At 41.5% G+C, this 19,201-nt stretch overlaps 1 protein-coding gene across 1 annotated transcript in view; it reads right to left on the bottom strand.

The window, feature by feature from the left end:
• Positions 1-19,201, bottom strand: part of LOC121341148 (SPHK1 interactor, AKAP domain containing) — a 44,267-nt gene that overhangs the window by 7,115 nt on the left and 17,951 nt on the right. Inside the window, exons 3-6 of the mRNA XM_041414431.1 lie at positions 11,513-11,572; positions 8,457-8,591; positions 5,829-6,084; positions 1,823-5,555 (exon numbers count right to left, since the gene is read on the bottom strand). Of these exons, the coding sequence (XP_041270365.1) occupies positions 1,823-5,555; positions 5,829-6,084; positions 8,457-8,591; positions 11,513-11,572 (4,184 nt within the window). The remainder of the gene's footprint in view (positions 1-1,822; positions 5,556-5,828; positions 6,085-8,456; positions 8,592-11,512; positions 11,573-19,201) is intronic.

Below are 19,201 nucleotides of genomic sequence, written 5' to 3'. Positions count from 1 at the left end.
ACAGTTCCCCACTTGTGAACAGTCACTTGGAACAGTTTCTCCGTAACTGTGACAGGACTGGCTCTATTGCACTGCCTACATAGAAGAAATAGCTTTTTTCATTGCTGAAGGTCTTAATGGTTTTTTTTTCCCCCTAACTGACTCTGTGTCTGCTGGATATTTTGCCTGGAGTCCTATGTGCCTGTATCTGAACTAGCAAGTAATTTCATGCAGTAGGAGTGGATTAGAGCAATTTCTACTGATGCTTTTATAGCTACATTATATATATTATTAGGTTTTCACTTCAGCCTAGACTTAATCCAGACAGCCATGCCACAAAAATGGTTCAGATCTGTGTGAAGAACCACTGGAGGCTCTTCCTTCCCAGCAAGGATATGGGCAGATCTGGAGAGCACTTGGGCAGCTTCTGGTTGAGATTGCGTTTGGATTTCTCTGCATTTCATGCTGCAAATGAGGCCAATGGACAGAAATGGAGGCAAGCTGAACCAGAACTGCACAGCATTGCTAAGCCAAGACGCTCAGGCAGATGTAGCCTCTGCTTACTAATTCTGCCCTACCAGTCCTATTGCTTTAACCATGTCATAGCCATGTTGGGAACTCTGCTTCAAAGGCAGAGGAAAAGATGAAAGGGCTTGTAAATGGCAAAAATAACTTCATTTTCAAGCAGTCAAGATTCCAAATAGGTGGGTTTCTAAATTTATCTTACTAAACGCAGGTTGCATTTTAATGAGGAGGAAGGTTAGTGTGGGAGAGTCAGTATGAAAGACTAGCGACACCATGGTAATTATCCACCCAATTGCTGCCGTACACAGGGAAGTACTTACCATCTATCTACTTTCTCACTTCAAGCAGAGCTTTGTCAAATGCTGAAACACAGCACTGCCTAGAATAAAATGAGCTACAAAATGGTTTCTAGCACCAGCACCTGCACTCTTTCTGCCACTCTGAGATAATGAGGTGCTGCAGTGCTCCAAGACTGCAGTTTAGATACCACTAACAGATACAATGAAGTTCTCTGATAAAGAGACAAGGCCTTGAGACAGAGCATTCCCTTCACCTCAGAGCACCCACAGCAATACTCTGCATTTGCACTGCACTCTCATGCTGGCTCACACTTTACCTTAACAAAAGCAAGCTGCAGATTTCCTTACAAAAGGAGTACAGCTGTAAGGAGAGGGTGGTAAGCTCTGATGTAAACTCCATGAAATGATATTAAAATGTTCTTCTTTTCCTTACCTAAATTCTACCAGAGAAGTCTTGAACTAAGAGGTGAGGGCTTTTTTTATTCTTATTTTTCCTTCACTAAAGAAATTTTACTACTTGTAGCTCCAGGCTGTAAACACAAAGTTAAACTTCAAGCTCTCAGAAGTCTGGTCTTGTTTCCAGGTACACAAAACGTTACTTGCAACAAGCATAGCAGAGAACTACAGGTCAAATCCTGCTATTGTCTTTTATATACAAGCACTGATTTTTATTTATCTATTTTTTAGTTCAGATATCAGCCTGAGCTTAAAACTTTAAGCTTGGTCCATCTTTCCTGACTTATGGGAGACATAAATGTCTGTAGAGAGAGAACTTGACTGTGCAGTATTAGATTTAAATCTTAATACCATAACGTCATATTCAATGTAAGTTTTATCCAGAAAGTATCACTGTGACATGATTGGGTGATTTTATGCCAAAAGAAACCTGTAGTCAAAGCTTATCCTGCTTATTTCTTTAAAAGTACCACTCTTATCTTCTTCCTTTATCAAAATAACTTTTACTGGGAAAATAAACTGAAGACCAAAGCAATGTGCTGATTTGCTGTTTTGTCACTTACCTACTTACTGGGGAGCTGGAAACCATGTGTTTCCCATCCAAAGCTTCTGGAGGCTTTTCTTTGCTTTGCTGCCCCTTTCCAGACAGGTCACATGAAGTCAAGGACTCTGAGTCTTTATCTGGCGCATCTCGTTGATCACTTTCTATCTGAATTAAAGGCACTTCCCTGAGCTGTCCTGCAGGGAGGCTTCCAGGGCTCTTCACATGCTCTTTTTTCTCATCCAAATTTACTTCCTCCATTTTGGGTTTGGGCTGTGTCTGGGTTGTGCTTTGGGGATGTTTGCTTTCCAGCACGTGTTCTCGGCTCGTATAATCAAAGGAATCCTGCTGGACAACAATTAAACTTTTACCACTTTCAACAATATTTGCAGCCAGTCTTTTTGCATATTGTTCCACATGTGGTGGAGAATCACTGTAAAACTGGTCTGCCTCTGTAGCCTCTGCCTCGTCTGCTATGATTTTGTTCTTGCGCATCAGGGACTCAATGGAACTGGCCCACGTCTCATGGATCAGCATGTCTGTGATCTGGTCAGTCTTGCCCCTCTGGTACAGGCACGAGTCAGACTTGCAGAGCCCCGCAGAAGCCACGGTACTGACGGGCTGTACGCTTAGGGAATCTTGGCGATGGTGGGCGAACCCATCTAAGGAATTTGCTTTAATTGGGACATTCACGGTAAGCCTAGAGCCTGAGGATCTGCTGTCGGGCATCGACGACTGCCTAAAGCAGAAAGGTGACCGCAGAGAGGGTGCCAGCAAACCGCCACACCAGTCCTTTGAATTCCGAGAGGATGACGCATTATCTTTATTTTCCTTTTCGATTTCTCTTAGCATATACCTATAAAACTCTTCTGTTATACTTTCTGTGCTGGACTGTTTGGATGGGCAACTTGGTCTTACATTAAGATGGCCATTTTTCTTGGCTACCTGTTGCAAGGCAGAAGTTAAGATGTTGTTTGCATTTTTTCCTGCATAATAATCCAGTAATAAATCAAAACCTCTTCCTTCGTTTTCCATCTGGTTCACCATAAATCTTGAAAATTCATCTGTAATGCTTTCACAACTAGACTGCTTTGAGACAGAACTTGTCTGGCTCAGAGAGTGACCAAAGCTGCTCATGAGGCCTAGGGTATTGAAAGAGGCTTTGGAATCTGAGTCCTCCTCTGGTATGCTCTCACAGCTTGAGGCCTTGGCTCGGCTCCACCTTTCACAGTGCAGTCTGTTCCTGGGGTGGTTTGGACCTTGCCAGATGGTATCAACCATGGAGAGTTCAGTGAGGTTCATGATCTTGGCAGCCACTTCATTCGCAAAGAGATTGACTGAATCTGGTGTGTCCTCAAGGTTTATAGATTCATCTACTACCCGATTCATCAATTTTTCCTTTAGCTCAGGATGCTCATCTGTTTTTCTTTTGATCTCACTAAGCCTAGGCGCCCTGTGCTTCCGAACCACAGAACTATTGGTATGGGTTTCCTTCTTCCTTTTCATGGTTCTGCATGATAAACTCTGGGTCACCAGATATTCACTGCCTCTCTTCCATGCACAGAACCAGGGTTGCTTGCCATTTGAATTTTCTAGACAAATGGCAGCTATTTCTGTTGCCATAGAGACAACTGTTTCTGCCAATTCTTCTGCAAAGTCTGTTATACAATATTTGTCCCTTGAATTTTTCACCTGTAGCACAGGCTGAGAAGGAAGCAACACATGGTTTCCTAACAAAGACAAGCTAAGTTGAACATCATTATTTAGCACAGAATCACACTTAATCTTGGCTTGGTTTTCTGTATTTATGGTGGCACTGGGAGACAGCTGCTCCTGCACACCATGCCTGCATTCACTGTTTGCAAAGGTATTTTCTCTGTCTGAAAATGATCTGTAGTCTTTCTTCTGATGATGACTGTTACTCTGATTTGGGGATTTGTAACAGTCTCGTGCAGTTTTCAGGTATCTCTTCTTGGGAGATGTTTTTGCACCAAGTGTGTTATGCCCTGTATCTCCACTTGGTTCTGAATTCAGTGTGGAACCTTCACTGCTATTTACATCTTTGATATCACTCTTGCAAGTGCTAGTGACCTTTTCAAGATCTTTGCTAGTACTGGTGCTGTAGGATGAACCAAATGGCTTAGCAGCAGAGTGATCAAGGGGGCTGTGTGAAGCTTCACATGCTGTTGCCAGTGCTGGCCATCCTTCCGCTCTTGTTACTTTCTCTGCTTTTGTGCCTTCGGAAAAGAGAGGAGAACACTCTTCAAGTTGCCTTATGTCGTTCATCTTCTTGCAAGTGAAATATATTATATTATAAAGCAACTCGTTTGCGGTCTCTGTGAAAATGTCTTGTGCACTTGAGCCATCCTCCAAATGGGCCTGTAGCTGTCTCTTCTTCCTAACCTCTTCCATAGAATGTCGTAGAATAATATTGGATAAGTTTTGTGCAAGGTCGTCCCTGATTACTCCATCAGCACGTGGAATACGTGGTCTTGCTGCTGTTTCAATAATTTTCCCATTTATGGATTCCATAAAATGCCCTACATTTTTGTATGTGTTGGGTTTTGTTAGAATTATGGATGCCTCTTTGAGAAGCGTCTCTGCAATGCTCTCATTCAGCTTCTCCATGCTGCTTCCTACAGCTAAGCTGCAATGCAGAGTAATGGCTGCAGAGGCCTGAGCAGCAGACAGAAGTCCAATGGAAGTTGCAGGGTACTTGTCCTCCTTTGTTTCCCCCAGGCCACAGATGGCTACAGCACTTGCCACTTGAGTCATGCCACAGAGTGCAGATGGGAACGAGTATTCCGTGCCAGCGCAGCCGTCGGGGAGCTGTGAGGGTGCCGCGTGCCCCTCTTCATTAGCAGCCACTCCACTTCTTGAGTCTGTCACTTCCTGCTCCCGGCGGAATTTTTCCGCAGCCTGGGGACTGGAAATGGTTCCAATGACAGTGGCTGCACAAGCCAGAGCCACTTCCAGTGCACTTTGGTCGTGTCCGTTTGAATGCTCGTCCTCCAAGTAATCGGAACCCTCAGCAGAGCTTTCTGCCTCAGCCCAGTGGCCCAGGCTGGGGAAGGCAGAGCCTGGCCACTCAGGTACATTCTCAGAACTGTCTGGACTTTGCACTATGACGATCTTTGGGAGTTCATTCCATGATCGGGAAGCAGAGGCATCTTCTGACTTACAGGAGCTTCCCACAGAGATGCTGACTGCAGCCTCCTCACTGAAACTGGGTCGAGACTGTGACAGTCTAATGAATGCATCCTGCAGAACAGATTCCGCTAAATTTGTGGCGTACTGACCTGTGGTGGCCTGCTCATTCTGGGAGGGAGGATCAGTTTTCCTGATACCTGCACAATCTTTCCCATCTGCCTTGCTGCTGTGCTTCGTTGTGGGGTCACTCCGAGGCTCCAGCTCCTCTTCAGCCATTTTGGTTACAGATACATCTTCTAACATGAGTGCTGAGTTTTCAACCCCACTGGTCAAATTAGTAGTACTAAATGATGAAGTACCTTTTCCAGCTAATTCCTTCTGCCACTGTATTTCCTGGTCTGACTTATCTTTAGGTTGCAAGATGCCATCTTCAGCCACAACATTCACAGTTTCAGAGACCTGAGCCGTTGCATTATCTTTATTAATGCAGTTCCCTTCAAGAATGAACGGCAACCTGGCTTTTCTATAGTGAATGTTTTCAAATCCCTTTCCTTTATTTTTTTTGACATCTGAAGATGCTTCTGAAACATTTAATTTGTCATGACCTGTTGAGAAACATAAAAAATTAGTTTTTGGAAAGTAACTTGAGACTTCTAAAAGAAAAGAGCTGTACAACTTTGTAGTCCATTACTGCTCTGTAAAAGTACTGCACAGCCATATACCTTGTCTTTGAACAAAACTTTAAAAATATGAATGGCTGTCCATTTTCTAAATTACATATGCATGAATTAACATCAAGTGCAATTTCTGTGAGCATTGCTATAGCTGTTTTGCAGTATGAGCAACAGCATAATTATGCTCAGTCCCCCTGCTTTTACCAGCTTTACATTCATCAGCCTCGTTGTCATCCTCGAGGTGCTCGGAGGCCGTGAGGAAATCTTCTTCTATTGAGGACACGGAGCAGTTTGTGTCATCCTCAGGCTTTAGGACACGAGTTTCTATCTGCAGCTGCCTCTCCTGAACCAGCTCAAGTCCAATCAGAAACTTGTTTATTTCAAAAATGATGCAGCTTGCGCTGTTCCTCCTGTCCCCCCTCGCACACTGAACCAAGCAGACATCTGCCAGCCAAGGACACTAGAGGGGAAAAGAATCTCAGTTATTTAATTAAAAAATAACACTTATTTTAAGCTTCCCTCTCTATAAATATCTCGGGAATGTTCTGTTGCAAAGATGCAATACGATTTGACATTTCAATGTTACTAACTGTGTGCAGTTACACGTATGCCAAAATAAGATTTCTTGGACTGACAGCTTTTGTTATACAAGTGTTTTAGTAGAGAACCCAGTTGTATCACAGGAGGTTGTTCGTTTTCAATCAACTTGTTGTTTTAATGACAGATAATTATTTGATGTTAGTCATCTGACATGCTGTTATCAATGGCCTCACACTACCCGGTATTACCTCTCTGGAGGGAATTCTTTGTGGGCATGAATTCCTTTTCAGGGTCATTTCTGTTGCAATGCTTGTTTGAAGACAGCCCTGTAAATACTGTCTGATAAGACTGTGAAGAGCAGGTCACCTGTTCCAACAGACCATTTTAAAATAGTGTTTTATTTTGTTTCTTTGCTGCTCTCCCTCTTTATCCAAAGCCCCATTATTTCAGGCCAATGCCACCTCCCACTGGAAATGGGGATCCAGTGCACAATGTGCTCAGCCTTTATAGAAAACTGCCTTCTCTAGAGAAGCTGTACAATTATGTTGAACAGAGGACAGAAACTGAGAGGAAGGAACTCTTGTTATCCTCATTGTACTGATATTAAAACAGTTGGACATTTATACAACAGAGCTGAGTCGATGTCTCTGCATGGAACCATGCTTGTTGTATGGATGTACCCAGAACCAAAGCCAAGATTTTGCAGCTTGTCATGTTGTGCTTTGAACTCAGGCTCCCAAGAAAGACCCAGCCTGGGTGGGACCAATTTTGGATTGGATTGAGGCAGAAGTTTTAGGCTGTGCAGAAGATGCCCTGGATCCCCTGGGCATTTGCACAGTATCTAACAGAGGAAGGTGGCCCCATCCTGGGCCTTTTGTCTTTGACTGTGATGCAAACCAATCACCCACTAGTAAAGAGAGTGGGATGAGTGTTATGCTAGATTAACATGTTTATTAGCTTGCTCTTCCTTTCCACCTAAAAAATGTGTCTGAAAAGAAAACCAAATCACTTAGTGTGTTAAAACAGAAAAGATAAATTAGATAGCTGCTATGAAATTGAATCAGGCTTGAGCATGCACTGCATTGTGAAAAATGTTATGAAAAAGAGATTCAGCTTTAGATCAGATATTCCCCTGCTTTTTCCCCAATTCTCATTTTGTGGGGTTGTACTTGTGAAAATGGCTTGAGGGGGAGCAGCATAAAAATCTTTTTACAAAAACTCTGCCAGTCACCTTACAAATGAATTTCTCTGAAAGCCAAACAATAGGATGACTGTGGCATATTTGGCCAATAAATCTCATCCAGCCTCAATGCAAAGCTTTACTCGACAGAAATTTATTTAGTTCCTGTTTGTCTCTTGACTCCACTCTCTATGAGAGGGCTGCCAGTCTCTGTCTGTAGGCTTGTGCAGACAGGAGTGGCTTGAGTATTTCAGCTACCTTGTTTGGGTCTCTGACCACCCTGTGTGGATTGTAACATCTTGGGATGTGGGGTTTGGAGCTCCATCGCTCCCACCACAGCCTTGTGCTTGTATTTGTTAAACATTTATAAACTCAGCCATTAGTCATGAGTGGCAAGAAAGCTCAATAACCAGGTAATTGCTCTCTTTATGACCAGCTTATTGGTAAACTATAAAATTCAGTGATCTCTGCAATACAGCTGTCACAGGGTCTGCTTCAGGAATGCTTTTGTACACAAGGTAATTTCAGTGAAAGAAAGTTCCCTTCTTTTCTTATCTGCAGCAGACAAACCTGGCAATACCTGTTCACGTTTTAAATTGGCTGAGAGAGTTTTGTACCCCAGGGTAACTGCAGTTTAATGAAGTTGAGAGGTGAAGATGGATTGGGAGTGAAAGTGGGAAGTGACAAGACCACTGGAAAGGGAGTCTGTAGGAGCTGTGCCCTGGCCCAGCTCTATGCACAAGTTACCTCTTTCCTTTTCCTTCCTGCTACTCTTGAAATCTGGCCTGAGGAATCAGTCATGTCTGCCACCAGTGCCTGCCTCCCCTGAAGGATCAAGTGCTACTGCAGCTTAAAGCATTACCAGCTGCAACCCAGATCTGCAGGGTCCAGGGGGAGTAGCAGGATCTCTTAGCAATCTTTGTGTACATGGTGTGTGCCCCCGTGCCGTGCATCACACTTAAATCCGTCTGACAGAGGCTGCTTGTATGTTTGCAAACTTCCACTCATCTCAAATTGATCTCAGGTCTTTGCTTTCAGGTTCCTTTTCCCCTTTTTCCAAATTCCATCTTTCACAGGCAGGATGTGATCTTAAAGCTGAGTTTGACTCCTACCTGGGGAACCTCATAACCAGCCTGAAGGTTTCCTGATGTCAATCCACTCAGCAGGACTATTTCATTTTCCTTCGGTGGCTGTACGTTCATCGAACTGATCAGTTTGGGGAGACTGGGTGAGACGCTGATCAGCTTCTGTAGCATGAAACAGAGATTTTGCTCTCAGGCAATGAAGTCTGAGTTGCACAGTTATACTCATAAATATTAAAATGAAATACCACTTATAGGAATCCTTTTAGAAAGCTCACTTGGAAGTATCACTTCAAGTAGATTAAGAATAGAACTGGCAGCATTAAAATGCACATTCTTTCTTTTGAGACACCAGACAAGACAAGGATGACAGTATAAACTTTTGCTCAAGTGTCCAGCAGGACAATCTGCCATCCCTCACATTGTCACATGCTAGCTTGATTGGGTTGGTGCATCTGAATACTTCCTGTTACACGTGAGTTCCTTGGAATGTGAAAACAGTGTCTCTCTCATGGTCTGAAACACGAAAGCTTCAGTAGGTATGGTAATAAGAACAGGGCAAATCTTCCTGTTTTCCTCAAGGCATATGACTAGTACGAAACCAGAGGAAGTCACCTGGAAATTGCCAACCAAATCGATGCAATGCTAAACATGGAACAGCAAAAGTATTGGAGACACATGAAACGTGTCTTTCTTTGCTGTTACACTGCACACCTTCATGACCTTCCATTTGTAACCATACAGTCACTCCCTATATGTTGTGTATCCATTAGAGGCAAAAGCAGTAATAGTCACAGCATCAGTGATGCTACACAGATCTGCCCTGCACCCAGCACGTGCAGGGGACATTTGTGCTCCTTTGTGTATGAAGGCCAGGCCAAAAAGGCAATACCTACTGTGAGAGTGCAGTTCTCTCTGCCAAGGGTCTTGGTGTCCTTGTTCTGTGAACAGAGAACCAAGGCTGACCCCTCAGAGCAGGAGCAGAGGAAACACCACCTCCATTTTCTGCACCTCCATGGCCCATGTGTTAGTGCAGAACGTGTGGCAAAGCCCTTCAGGGAGTGCAGATTTGGGCACCCAGCCATCTGCTTTAGTTACTAACCAAGGCAACAATACTTCATTTTTTTTTTTCTTTTCATCCTCAAAATATTAAGCTTGCAGTACTGTTATTTCTCCTTGGATTGAATTAGATTTAATAAAACGTTCTGGCTTAGAAAAGCTAAATCAATATTGGGAAACAGTTCACTTTTCAGGGGAATGATCTTCAGATGAGACTAAGTATTTTTATGTGACATAACTGAATTCAGTGCTTCAATTCAGTTTGATGTTTCACTGTAGCATAAAAAAGTTCTCATCATTTATTTTTTTCTTTAAAATTATAACCTTTCTGTTATCACAAACACTTCCAGAAGTATCTCTATTTTTCTGCCTAAATTGCCACATTTTATCAGACTTCTTAGGTAGGAAGTTATGGCATTTTATATATCTTTTAACTCACTTCCTTATCTTTTCTTCAGAAAAAAAAAAAAAAGAAGTCCAGAAGCATAATTATTTTACACAAAACCCCTCAACTTAACCCATTCCAAGGTTCAGTCAGTAATACAAAATCCTAACAGTGCCTATTAGTAAATCAAGTACCTGCTAGTAAATAATTACATATTTCATATGCACAACAGCTGTGCTAACATCTTCAAAATTCTTCTAAGAAATGTTTTCATCACACCACTGTATTGCATAAAATTCCATGCCACTCACTGCTAATTTACAAATATACACAGAAATGCGGGTGAGGGAGTTTCCTCTTGGAGAAGAATGCACAGCACCTGTGCTAGCAAGGGATTTTTATTACCTACACTGAAAACTGAGAACAGATGTCTAGTTCTAAGATTGAGGGAAACAACTTTTGTTGTTTCCTCTTATAGATTTTGCTCCTCAACAAACACTGCAAACAGCAATAAAACCACCACATTTTAGAAAACAACCAGTGCTTCTGTGGCTTCAGTAAAGTAAAACCTCTCAAGCTGTTCTACACAGTTAACCTGCTGATTCAATAGAAAAATCATTTTGCTGCAAGATGCCATATTTATTTTTGACAACTGAATTTTCACAGATCCAGGATGCAGAACACAGCACAGAAGAACTGTTCCTGCTAACAAATGACTTGCAGGAGGCATCAAGGTGCCAGCACTGGTTGTTCTATGAGCTAGAAGTGTTTCCAGCAGATGAGCTGCAATGGTTTAACCCAGGAGCTCCCTGGGTGCACACAGGAGATCCTACCTGTGTTCACTCACTACATATTGCTCCTGTGTTGGTGTGCCAAACATGGACACTGAGCCAGGATGATAAAAGGAACTGATCAAGGAAGATGTAAGCACAAAAGTGACACCAGGCCCTTTCTTTAAAATGTGACTTCTGCAGATTTAATGGTTTTTTTTTTTCTGGAATGGCGTGTGTTTTAAGTATCAAATCATGATGTAGCTTGTCTCAGTTCTTGTAAAAGAACCAGGGTTTTTTACTGCTTTAGAAAATTTCTTTTTTCCTACCCTTGTAACTTTCAGTTAAACAGCTCAAACACACCTTTAGTTTTGTTTTATCTAGACCCCCTCCTGAAGAGCACATAATCTATGTGGAGTTTGAGAAAGACAGCTCAGCTGAACAAGACCTAGATGATTGGAAGATTTTCAGGGACTTTTTGGCTGCAGGACAGAGAAAGAAATCACAAACTGGTGGCAGAGCACGACACCAAAATCTCTTTTTATGTAGTATTATGCCAAATTAAAAGAAAATGGATGCATGTGAACATGTCCATGTTCACTTCTCTCATAAAAGCAAGAAATCTGCTCGTATAACTGCTGTGAATTCAGACTGCAACAATCCATTACAAACTTCTGGGATGGGAATAAGAAATGCTATGTAACATAGTGCAGTGTTGAGACAATTTCAGATTCCTTATGCATTGCTCTCTGTAATGCTGAAAAATCTAGGGCTGGCTTTGATTTGCTCATAGAATTTTAATCTGTATTTTTACTGGAGAGTCCTGGTGGGCCTGAATAGATCCACTGTGCATGTGAGACCTAAGCAGTTACCTGTTTCACCTGCTCATCGCTGCAATCATCTCTGTTGGCATCTAAATTCACAAAACAGACCTGTAATGAGAGAGAAAAAGAAAAAGCACTTTATAAAGTTGTATTAGAGTGGCAGCAACCCTTTTAAAGTCACTATACTTTCATTTTCTAGCCTTGTAGCTGAAGCCTTTCACTGTGAAGTCTTTTCCTAGTACAAGAAAGGTAGAAAGGTTAGTAAAGATAACAGTGGAATAGATGTTAAGAAAGGAGGAAAAAAAGGAATAAAAGTCATGACTTTATCTGTGCTGACAATTGGCTTGTTTGATGAATGAGCAAATGCTGCAAATAAACTGTAATACAGAGGATATCAGTAAAAGTAGAGGAAATGGTAAAAGTACATTTGATCATATATCTGATAAATTCTTCATGTCTTGCTTTTCCAATGACTTCAGGCACTTGTTGCTAAATATTTTGAAGGTAAGTGCAACTGTGAGTTGCTTGTAGAGTTTTCTGCACACCACATAAATATTGGAATACTTTTCCTAACTTTCAAGAATGTCTATGAGAAGTTTAACACTTTATGAAAGTAATTTTTTAAACTTGGTTGATAAGGCAATATTCAACAGGAAGTTTTCAGCACTGCTAGCTGGGCACCACAGGTGCAGAAAAGCTCAACTGCCTGGTGAGTGCTTCACCAGAAAGTTCTACTTTTGATGACAAGGGCTTTGATTATTATGAGTTATTTTGATGACAAGGGCTTTAATTATGAGTTTCAATGACTATTTAATGGTAGTGATATTAACCTAAACAGAAACTTAAGATCTAAAGACCATTTAATTTGTGAATCCTTCTATTTTATTATATGCTTACTGGAAGGCCATTTTCTAATAAGAAAATCCCTCCTCCAGCTCTGAGTTAGAAGCAGGGACTCCAAAACCAGGCTGACTGTAAGGTTTATCAGAGTTTGGTGTTGTCCTCATTTAACCCAAAACCTAACACAAATTCAAGGCACAGCTGAAGCCAACACCTGATTCCAAATAAATTGCAGATCCAAAATTTAACATTAAAGAGCTGAGTGATTTTTTTCCCTTCTTTTTCAGTGAAGAGGAAATACTTTCCCTAATTCCATGGAGATATCCCATAGAAAATGAAAATGCTCTAAATTATCCCCTTCACCAACACTTGTGTTCGGCACCCAAGCTCCTGTTGTGTGCCTGCTTGTACACCAAGACAACCCTGATTTCAGTTTATATATGCACATGCCATATGTACAGATTATGACCATCTGCAGTAACAGCCAGCACAGCAGATGGAAAGATCCAGCCAGTGCTCCCATTATAAACCACAAAAAAACCCAGCGAAGAAGAAAGCTTTTTGCCCTTTTAAATAGTTTAATGTCATCTTTACATGAACTTACAAACATATTTTCCAGCCCTTTTACAATTTTAGCAAAAATATGTCTGTCTGATAATGACAACAATCAGGATATGCCACTGTCATCTGCTGAACTTTTAAGAAATAGTTATAAAAATGTCTAAGCTACAAAACAGTAAAAATATCCTCTAGCAACATAGTGTGGTGGTTATGTAATGTCCTAAACATGCTACAGTTGATTAGACAAACACTTCTCTTACTTTCTACTGGCTTTTCACATGTAGGCATTTCACATACCAACAAGAGGTGGTTACCAAAAAGCATTAGAAAATGACACTCTTGATTTGCACATGGACTTGCCCATGACAGTTTGAGAGATGAGCTGTGGGTCTGCAGGTGCAGGGGGTGTGTTTGCTCAGGGAACACAGTTTGGCCAGACTAGGAGTGTGGGAAGGTGTGGGGCTGCGTTCAGTCCTCCCCAGCAGGGTCACCCTGCTGCAGGCGGGGCTGCACTGAGGAGTGCTGTGACAAAGCTGCACAGGAGCAGTTGTGTCTCCAGCCAAACACCTGATTCTCTGATAAACCTTGGTTTGCCCTTTGCTGCCTCCATGGGATGATGGCTCATGACTTTGCTGTGATGGGCAGAGGCACTGACTGCCATCCTAAAGCCAGGCCCTCTCCAAGCAGCCAAAACAATCATCATCTCTGGCTCAGGTGTGCATGGCACATAACTCACTAAAGCCTCAGCAGAAGAAACCTCAGTACAAGCAGGAATATCTAGTGGTTTAAATCACATGATCTTTCTTTTTTTTTTTTCAAACTGATTTTCAGAACCTAATGAACTTGCACTGTAAAACCGGTGGCAGTACTGAATCCAGTTTCCAAATACACTGGTTAAATTCAATTGACATTGATTTATTATACTGCCAAAGCAGTTTTTTAGCATTTCCTGTTCTGTGGATTTTGCAGTTTTAATTACAGGCAACTTTTTAAAAAAGCCAGTTTCAGAGTGGTGAAAGACACTGATGAACTCCTTTACTTTTTCCCTTTGCTGTGAGCAGGAGGCAGGACTAGATGGGAAGGTGCTGTAACCATAAATCACCTCTACAGTTCCATCCTGGCCTGCTCTGCACTACTGCTTCCTTCTAGGAAGTTCACTGTGAGGATATTTTTGTTGGAGATATTTCACCAGTGGTGCTCAAAGAGAAAATTATCTATTATGAAAAATCTCTCCATGTTTTCTGCTTACATAATACAAGTTTTAAACTCTCATTAGCTTGCCTTGCTTGATTAACTTCTAGTAATTACTAGGGACACCTCCACTGAAACAAGGCAAAACAACACTAGAGAACAATTAATAATCTTTAGAATGGAAACACTGCATAAATTATGAAGGAAGAGCCAAGGTCAGGTCAGGATTTGCTAACCTCAATTTAATTCTGATTTTTTTTTCTTTGTATCAGATGCAGCTTAGTTTAGCTGTAACCCAACCTTCTCCTCATTGTGGTATCTTTAAATGTCAGTCCTTTCCCAGCCACTCCTTTACTTCTTCATGTCCTCGACTTCCCACAAACACCTTACCAGTTCTGAAGTGTGTCTGTTTTCCACTTACACTGATTTTCTGTCTGGAAACCATACAGAAATGTCAAGATATCACCTTTTCTTTCTGTCTTAGGAAATACTTATTTTGGAGGGAGAAAACAAAAAAATTTAAATGGTGTTGCATAATAGAAAAAGGAAACAACTCAGCACCCAAATTCAGGCTTTACACAGTGAGAGTCACCCACAACTTCTCGGGTAGGTGCCAGGATCTGCTTTTGGTTCAGTAATTTTCCAAGTTTAGAAATCCCATTTGCTCAAGAGAGGAAAGTGCTGTTCATTTGGTGAACGTGTACCACTGCACTGAAATGCAGAACAAAGCAGTTTGCTCCATGTCCCTAAACCTTTTAATGCACAGGCACACTGTGAACAGCAACCCTTGCACTATGCAGAGTTTTGTACAACAGTAGCACATATTTGGGTCTGACTCCCAACCTTCCTCTCATTAAGCATTTCTACTAAGATAGTTCCAGCCAGGTTATCATCACTGACCTGCTGAGGTCTTGAAGGAGTCTGTACTTTCCACAATCATATAAAAAGCAAACAGAGAAACTAGTTCTCTTTTTTTTTCTTTTTCTTCCATATTTTACAAGGTAATTTATATGACTGGTAAGAGATGCATAGGGTAAATTCTATCAACCAGTGGAGTCCTGAAATCTGCTCTTGAATTGGTTCAGAAATTATGTAGACACCTCACTTCTTAAAAGAACCATATATTAAGAAATTCCTTTTTATAAAGTATTTAAGGACGTAATGCAAACACAGTATATTTTCCTCACTGGCAAATGGCCTCAGGATATAGTTAACCCGGTAAGCAAAGTGGGCCACAGTCCTGTGTTCTGTGCTGTGAAGGACTGTGGTCAACATACGCTTGAAGTGCTGCAGGAGGTGGGCTTTTTCTCTCCCCATAAAATCAAAGAAATCTACATTATACCACCCTCCCAAAAATTTCAATATCTATTTTAAAAGAGAAGAAGTTAAACTGAAGAGACAAGACTCGAAAATGAGAACTCTATACAGATGGCTTGTGCAACCTGAATTTTACCTCATATGCCCACATTTATGCAATGCAATATTGCTGCCTGATTCAGTGAACAGGAAGCCTGCAAAAAGGGGGAAAATGATGCAGAACCAGAGCACTGTGTATGTGCCATGTCTAACATGTGAGCCTATGACTTTGTAACCTAAAGGACACTCCTAAGCACAGTTTCTTAGTTTCTCATCCATCAATAGCTGGATTAGGGCAGCACAGTTAAATAGACTATCAAAATGTAGCAGGACTACATGCAGGTGACACAAACTGCTCCCCCCCTGTCACTCCACCACTGCCCCATCCGTGTGATCCCCAGCTTTGGCCTAGGTGTCCCCAGCAGGCTGGGCTTGGTGCCATACACCTCAGCAGAGCCTGAATGTCTGTGCAGATGTTTGGATTTGCACCAGAACTGTGTAGAACTCTCCACGTCCTGTGCTGTCCTGGTTGGTATTTCAGGATGTAAATGCTGTCTTGAAAATGAGCTTATGGAGTTTTTATTTCCCAGATCTGTGCTGTTCTGCTTTTCCCATCCTCTTCCTGACACATCACTGAGTCAACTCATGCCAGGTGCCAATTCAAACACCCCTCAAGACACTTAGAGGGAACAACTGGTTTGAGACTGCTCTTTCATCTGCCCATAAAACTCATGTCTAATTTTCTATAAACAGAAGTAAAAAAGGTAATTAGCCCCAGGAGAGATCTCAGGAGAAAGCAGTTCTGAGCAGGCAGTTCCTGGGTGCCAAATTAAAACAGTGTAATGCCTAAACCTGAGGATTTGCAGGACACAACTATGGGATGTGAGAAGGTGAGCAACTGCTGAGGCCGGGACTGAAGGTAGTTTTATGTAAAAAGCCAGGTGAAGTGCTGGTAGGAATGCAGTCCTCGTGGCAGAGAGGTGCAGCAGCAACAGCAGCTCCCCAGCAGGACAGGCAGGGTCAGACTGTGCTGCCCCTCGCAGTCAGAGCCTGCCCCATGGTTTTGTTCCCTTTAAACGGCACCGCCTGCTGCTGAGCAGAGTGCAGGGGCAGGAGCAGGAGGCAGCTGTGTGTCAGGACAGCCAGCTGTGTGCCAGGACAGCCAGCTGTGTGTCAGGACAGCCAGCTGTGTCCGCTCTGTCCTGCTCTGGGTGACCAGCTATGCAGCTCTCCCAGCGCCACTTTTAAATTAACATGCACCCTGCTGTGCTCCTTTGCATCTTGCCTTGCTGCTTGGCAGTGACACGCACCTTACACCAGTGCAGTGGTGTTCTGATTATTATTTAGCATTATCCTTGGAAATACTAAAGGCTTGGCGTTTTACTTCTGTGTGGTTTCTCCTACGTGTTTTGGGCAGGTATTGTTTATTCTCAGGGTGAGTGTTGTTCCTTATACACTATTATTGTAAACACTTTATACCTTTTTAAATGTAGGACTGTGAAGGTACAGTTTGTGAAGAGGGTGATTGAATTTTACATCAACTGTGATTGTTGTGACAGCTGTTTTAAGGATTTAATGGAATCTTTGACCACAATAATTTTTGCTCTTAGCAATAACTCTGTGATAGGATGGCAGATTTGAAATTCTGAACCTACTTTCATCCTAATTTCATCCTGAAAAGTACAAAAACAATACAGTTGCTCTAAACTTCTATTAAACCTAAGTCAGAGTCTCCTGGCTTTAGAAAGATTGGATCACTGTAATTTCCCCACAGCTCAATAACAGAATAGAGCTGCTCCAAGGCATTGCTCACTGGAATGTGACTATTTCAGAGAACCTACAGCTGCATGATGGGCTCCCTCAGGAGCTGAAGTCAGTGAAAGCTTGAGGAAAAAATATTGTTTTACCCTGTACTTGTGAGCCAAAGTAAACTGTAACCCACAGAAAATATCAAAGGAGTGTCCAGAAACTTGCTGTGAGCTTTGTCTCTTTGAAAATGACCAGAATCACTCATATAATTCTGACTTATATTAGGATGGCACAGAATGCCTTTTCCAGCAGAAAGGCATTGTTTCCATACAGCCAGTTTGTGTGACAGGAGCATTTGTTTTGATGCTGATCTGCAAAGCTCCCAAATAAAACTCTGCATTTATTTTCATTTGTCTTATTTACGCTAATGTGGTGGCTAAATAAAACCTCCTGGACTTCTTGTGATCTATAGATATAAATGTGTGTGTAGATATACATGTGTCCTGTCTGTAAGGTCCCCGAATCATTGACCTCTCTGTTCTTTAAAATTGCAATTTCTTAAATCTTGTAAGCCCAATAGAGTTTCAAGTACCATTTTTTTAGGAAGATAAAAAACCAAATAGCTGTGAAATGATGGTTTCTAAATAAATATTCTAAAATGTCACATAAGATTATCCATTAGTTAACAAGGAGACAGAAAAATAGTTTTGAAGATCCTATGAATTTTTTTTTATCATCTAGGTCTGGTAGGACTTGTGAGAAGGAAGGCTGATTGCAAACTTTTTTTGGAAGCTTGTGGCTTTAGTCACTTCACCACAATTATTACCAAAAGAAAACTTTCCTAACTGATACTTGAGGCCTCCAACTCTCAGTATAAATGCTACAACATAGTTCTGATTCATGTGCTGAAATGCTGCTATCAGGCTTTCCCTGTGACTCAGGCTTTGGAGAGTAGAAGTCTCCCTACATTGCACCTTCAGACCTTTGGGCTCTTGGGCAAATTCAGTGCATTTGATGGGAATCTTGTTATCAACCACTCTGTGACTGCCCCACTCAATATGCCCATGCTGGGTGTAAAAGTTCCTTCACAGAAATGACTTTGCACCCATCAAGGCCAGGAGCAATAGCCAGCCTGATATTTCTACCCTTTGCTTGTCTCCCATTACCATTACAAAGTTAATTTTTTTTCTGTCACCACTTTTATTTATAGAGTGGCATCAAAAGGAGTTTTTACTCCAGAATGAATAGAAAGTATTACTGCTTGTGCAAGATTAAAGAGTTAATGTACATTTCTGTAAAATCTTATATGCCTGCATTAATCTTAATTTTTTTGATAGTTCTTATTATACTTATTTATTTTCTTTCTTTCTGTATCCATTTAAATGTTAAATAGAATCTCAGAGGACTAGATAACATAACTGTGACAGTTAACAGATCTGATTTGAAGGCCAGTCCAAATAAAAAAAATTATAAATATAAACCAATAAACCATAATTGATACCATCATTTAGCTTCGTTCAAGTTAATCTTGACTTTTTCCATTTCCTGTATTTGAAAATTGTTGGTATGGAAAATTATGGTTCCATCAGATTGTTGCAGGAAGATGGTATTTTAAAGGAGAATTTGTTAATGAGCAGAAAAATAACCTGAAATCAGTTTGTGGGCTGCTCAGGAGCCAGTCCTGCACCTTTATCCCTTTCCTGCCTCCTCTGACCTCCTGCTCAGCAGGGTGGGCCTGTTACTGAAATACAGCACACTCTGCAACAAGGCATCAGCGACAGGCTACTGCAGAAAGATAAAGAGAAAATTTCATAAAACAGCACTCTTGAATTTTAGACACTTCCAAGGAAAAGATTTCATAGAAACAGCTGAAACTTTAAATTGCCGAAATGCAACGATGCAATAAAGTTTTAACTGTTGTGGTTAATTATAGGCCAGACTCTGCTAAATAACTCATCAGAAACAGAGGTCAGTCCCAAAAGGTTTTGTTTAAAATGACTGAGACCATCACTGGCTAAGAACACTGTCCCAAATGCACCA

This window comes from Onychostruthus taczanowskii, unplaced genomic scaffold, assembly GCF_017590055.1.
Source record: "Onychostruthus taczanowskii isolate IOZ18803 unplaced genomic scaffold, ASM1759005v1 scaffold45, whole genome shotgun sequence".
NCBI classification, from domain to species: domain Eukaryota; kingdom Metazoa; phylum Chordata; class Aves; order Passeriformes; family Passeridae; genus Onychostruthus; species Onychostruthus taczanowskii.
Note: the sequence above shows the minus strand (reverse complement) of the source record. Positions and strands in the feature narration are given on the sequence as shown.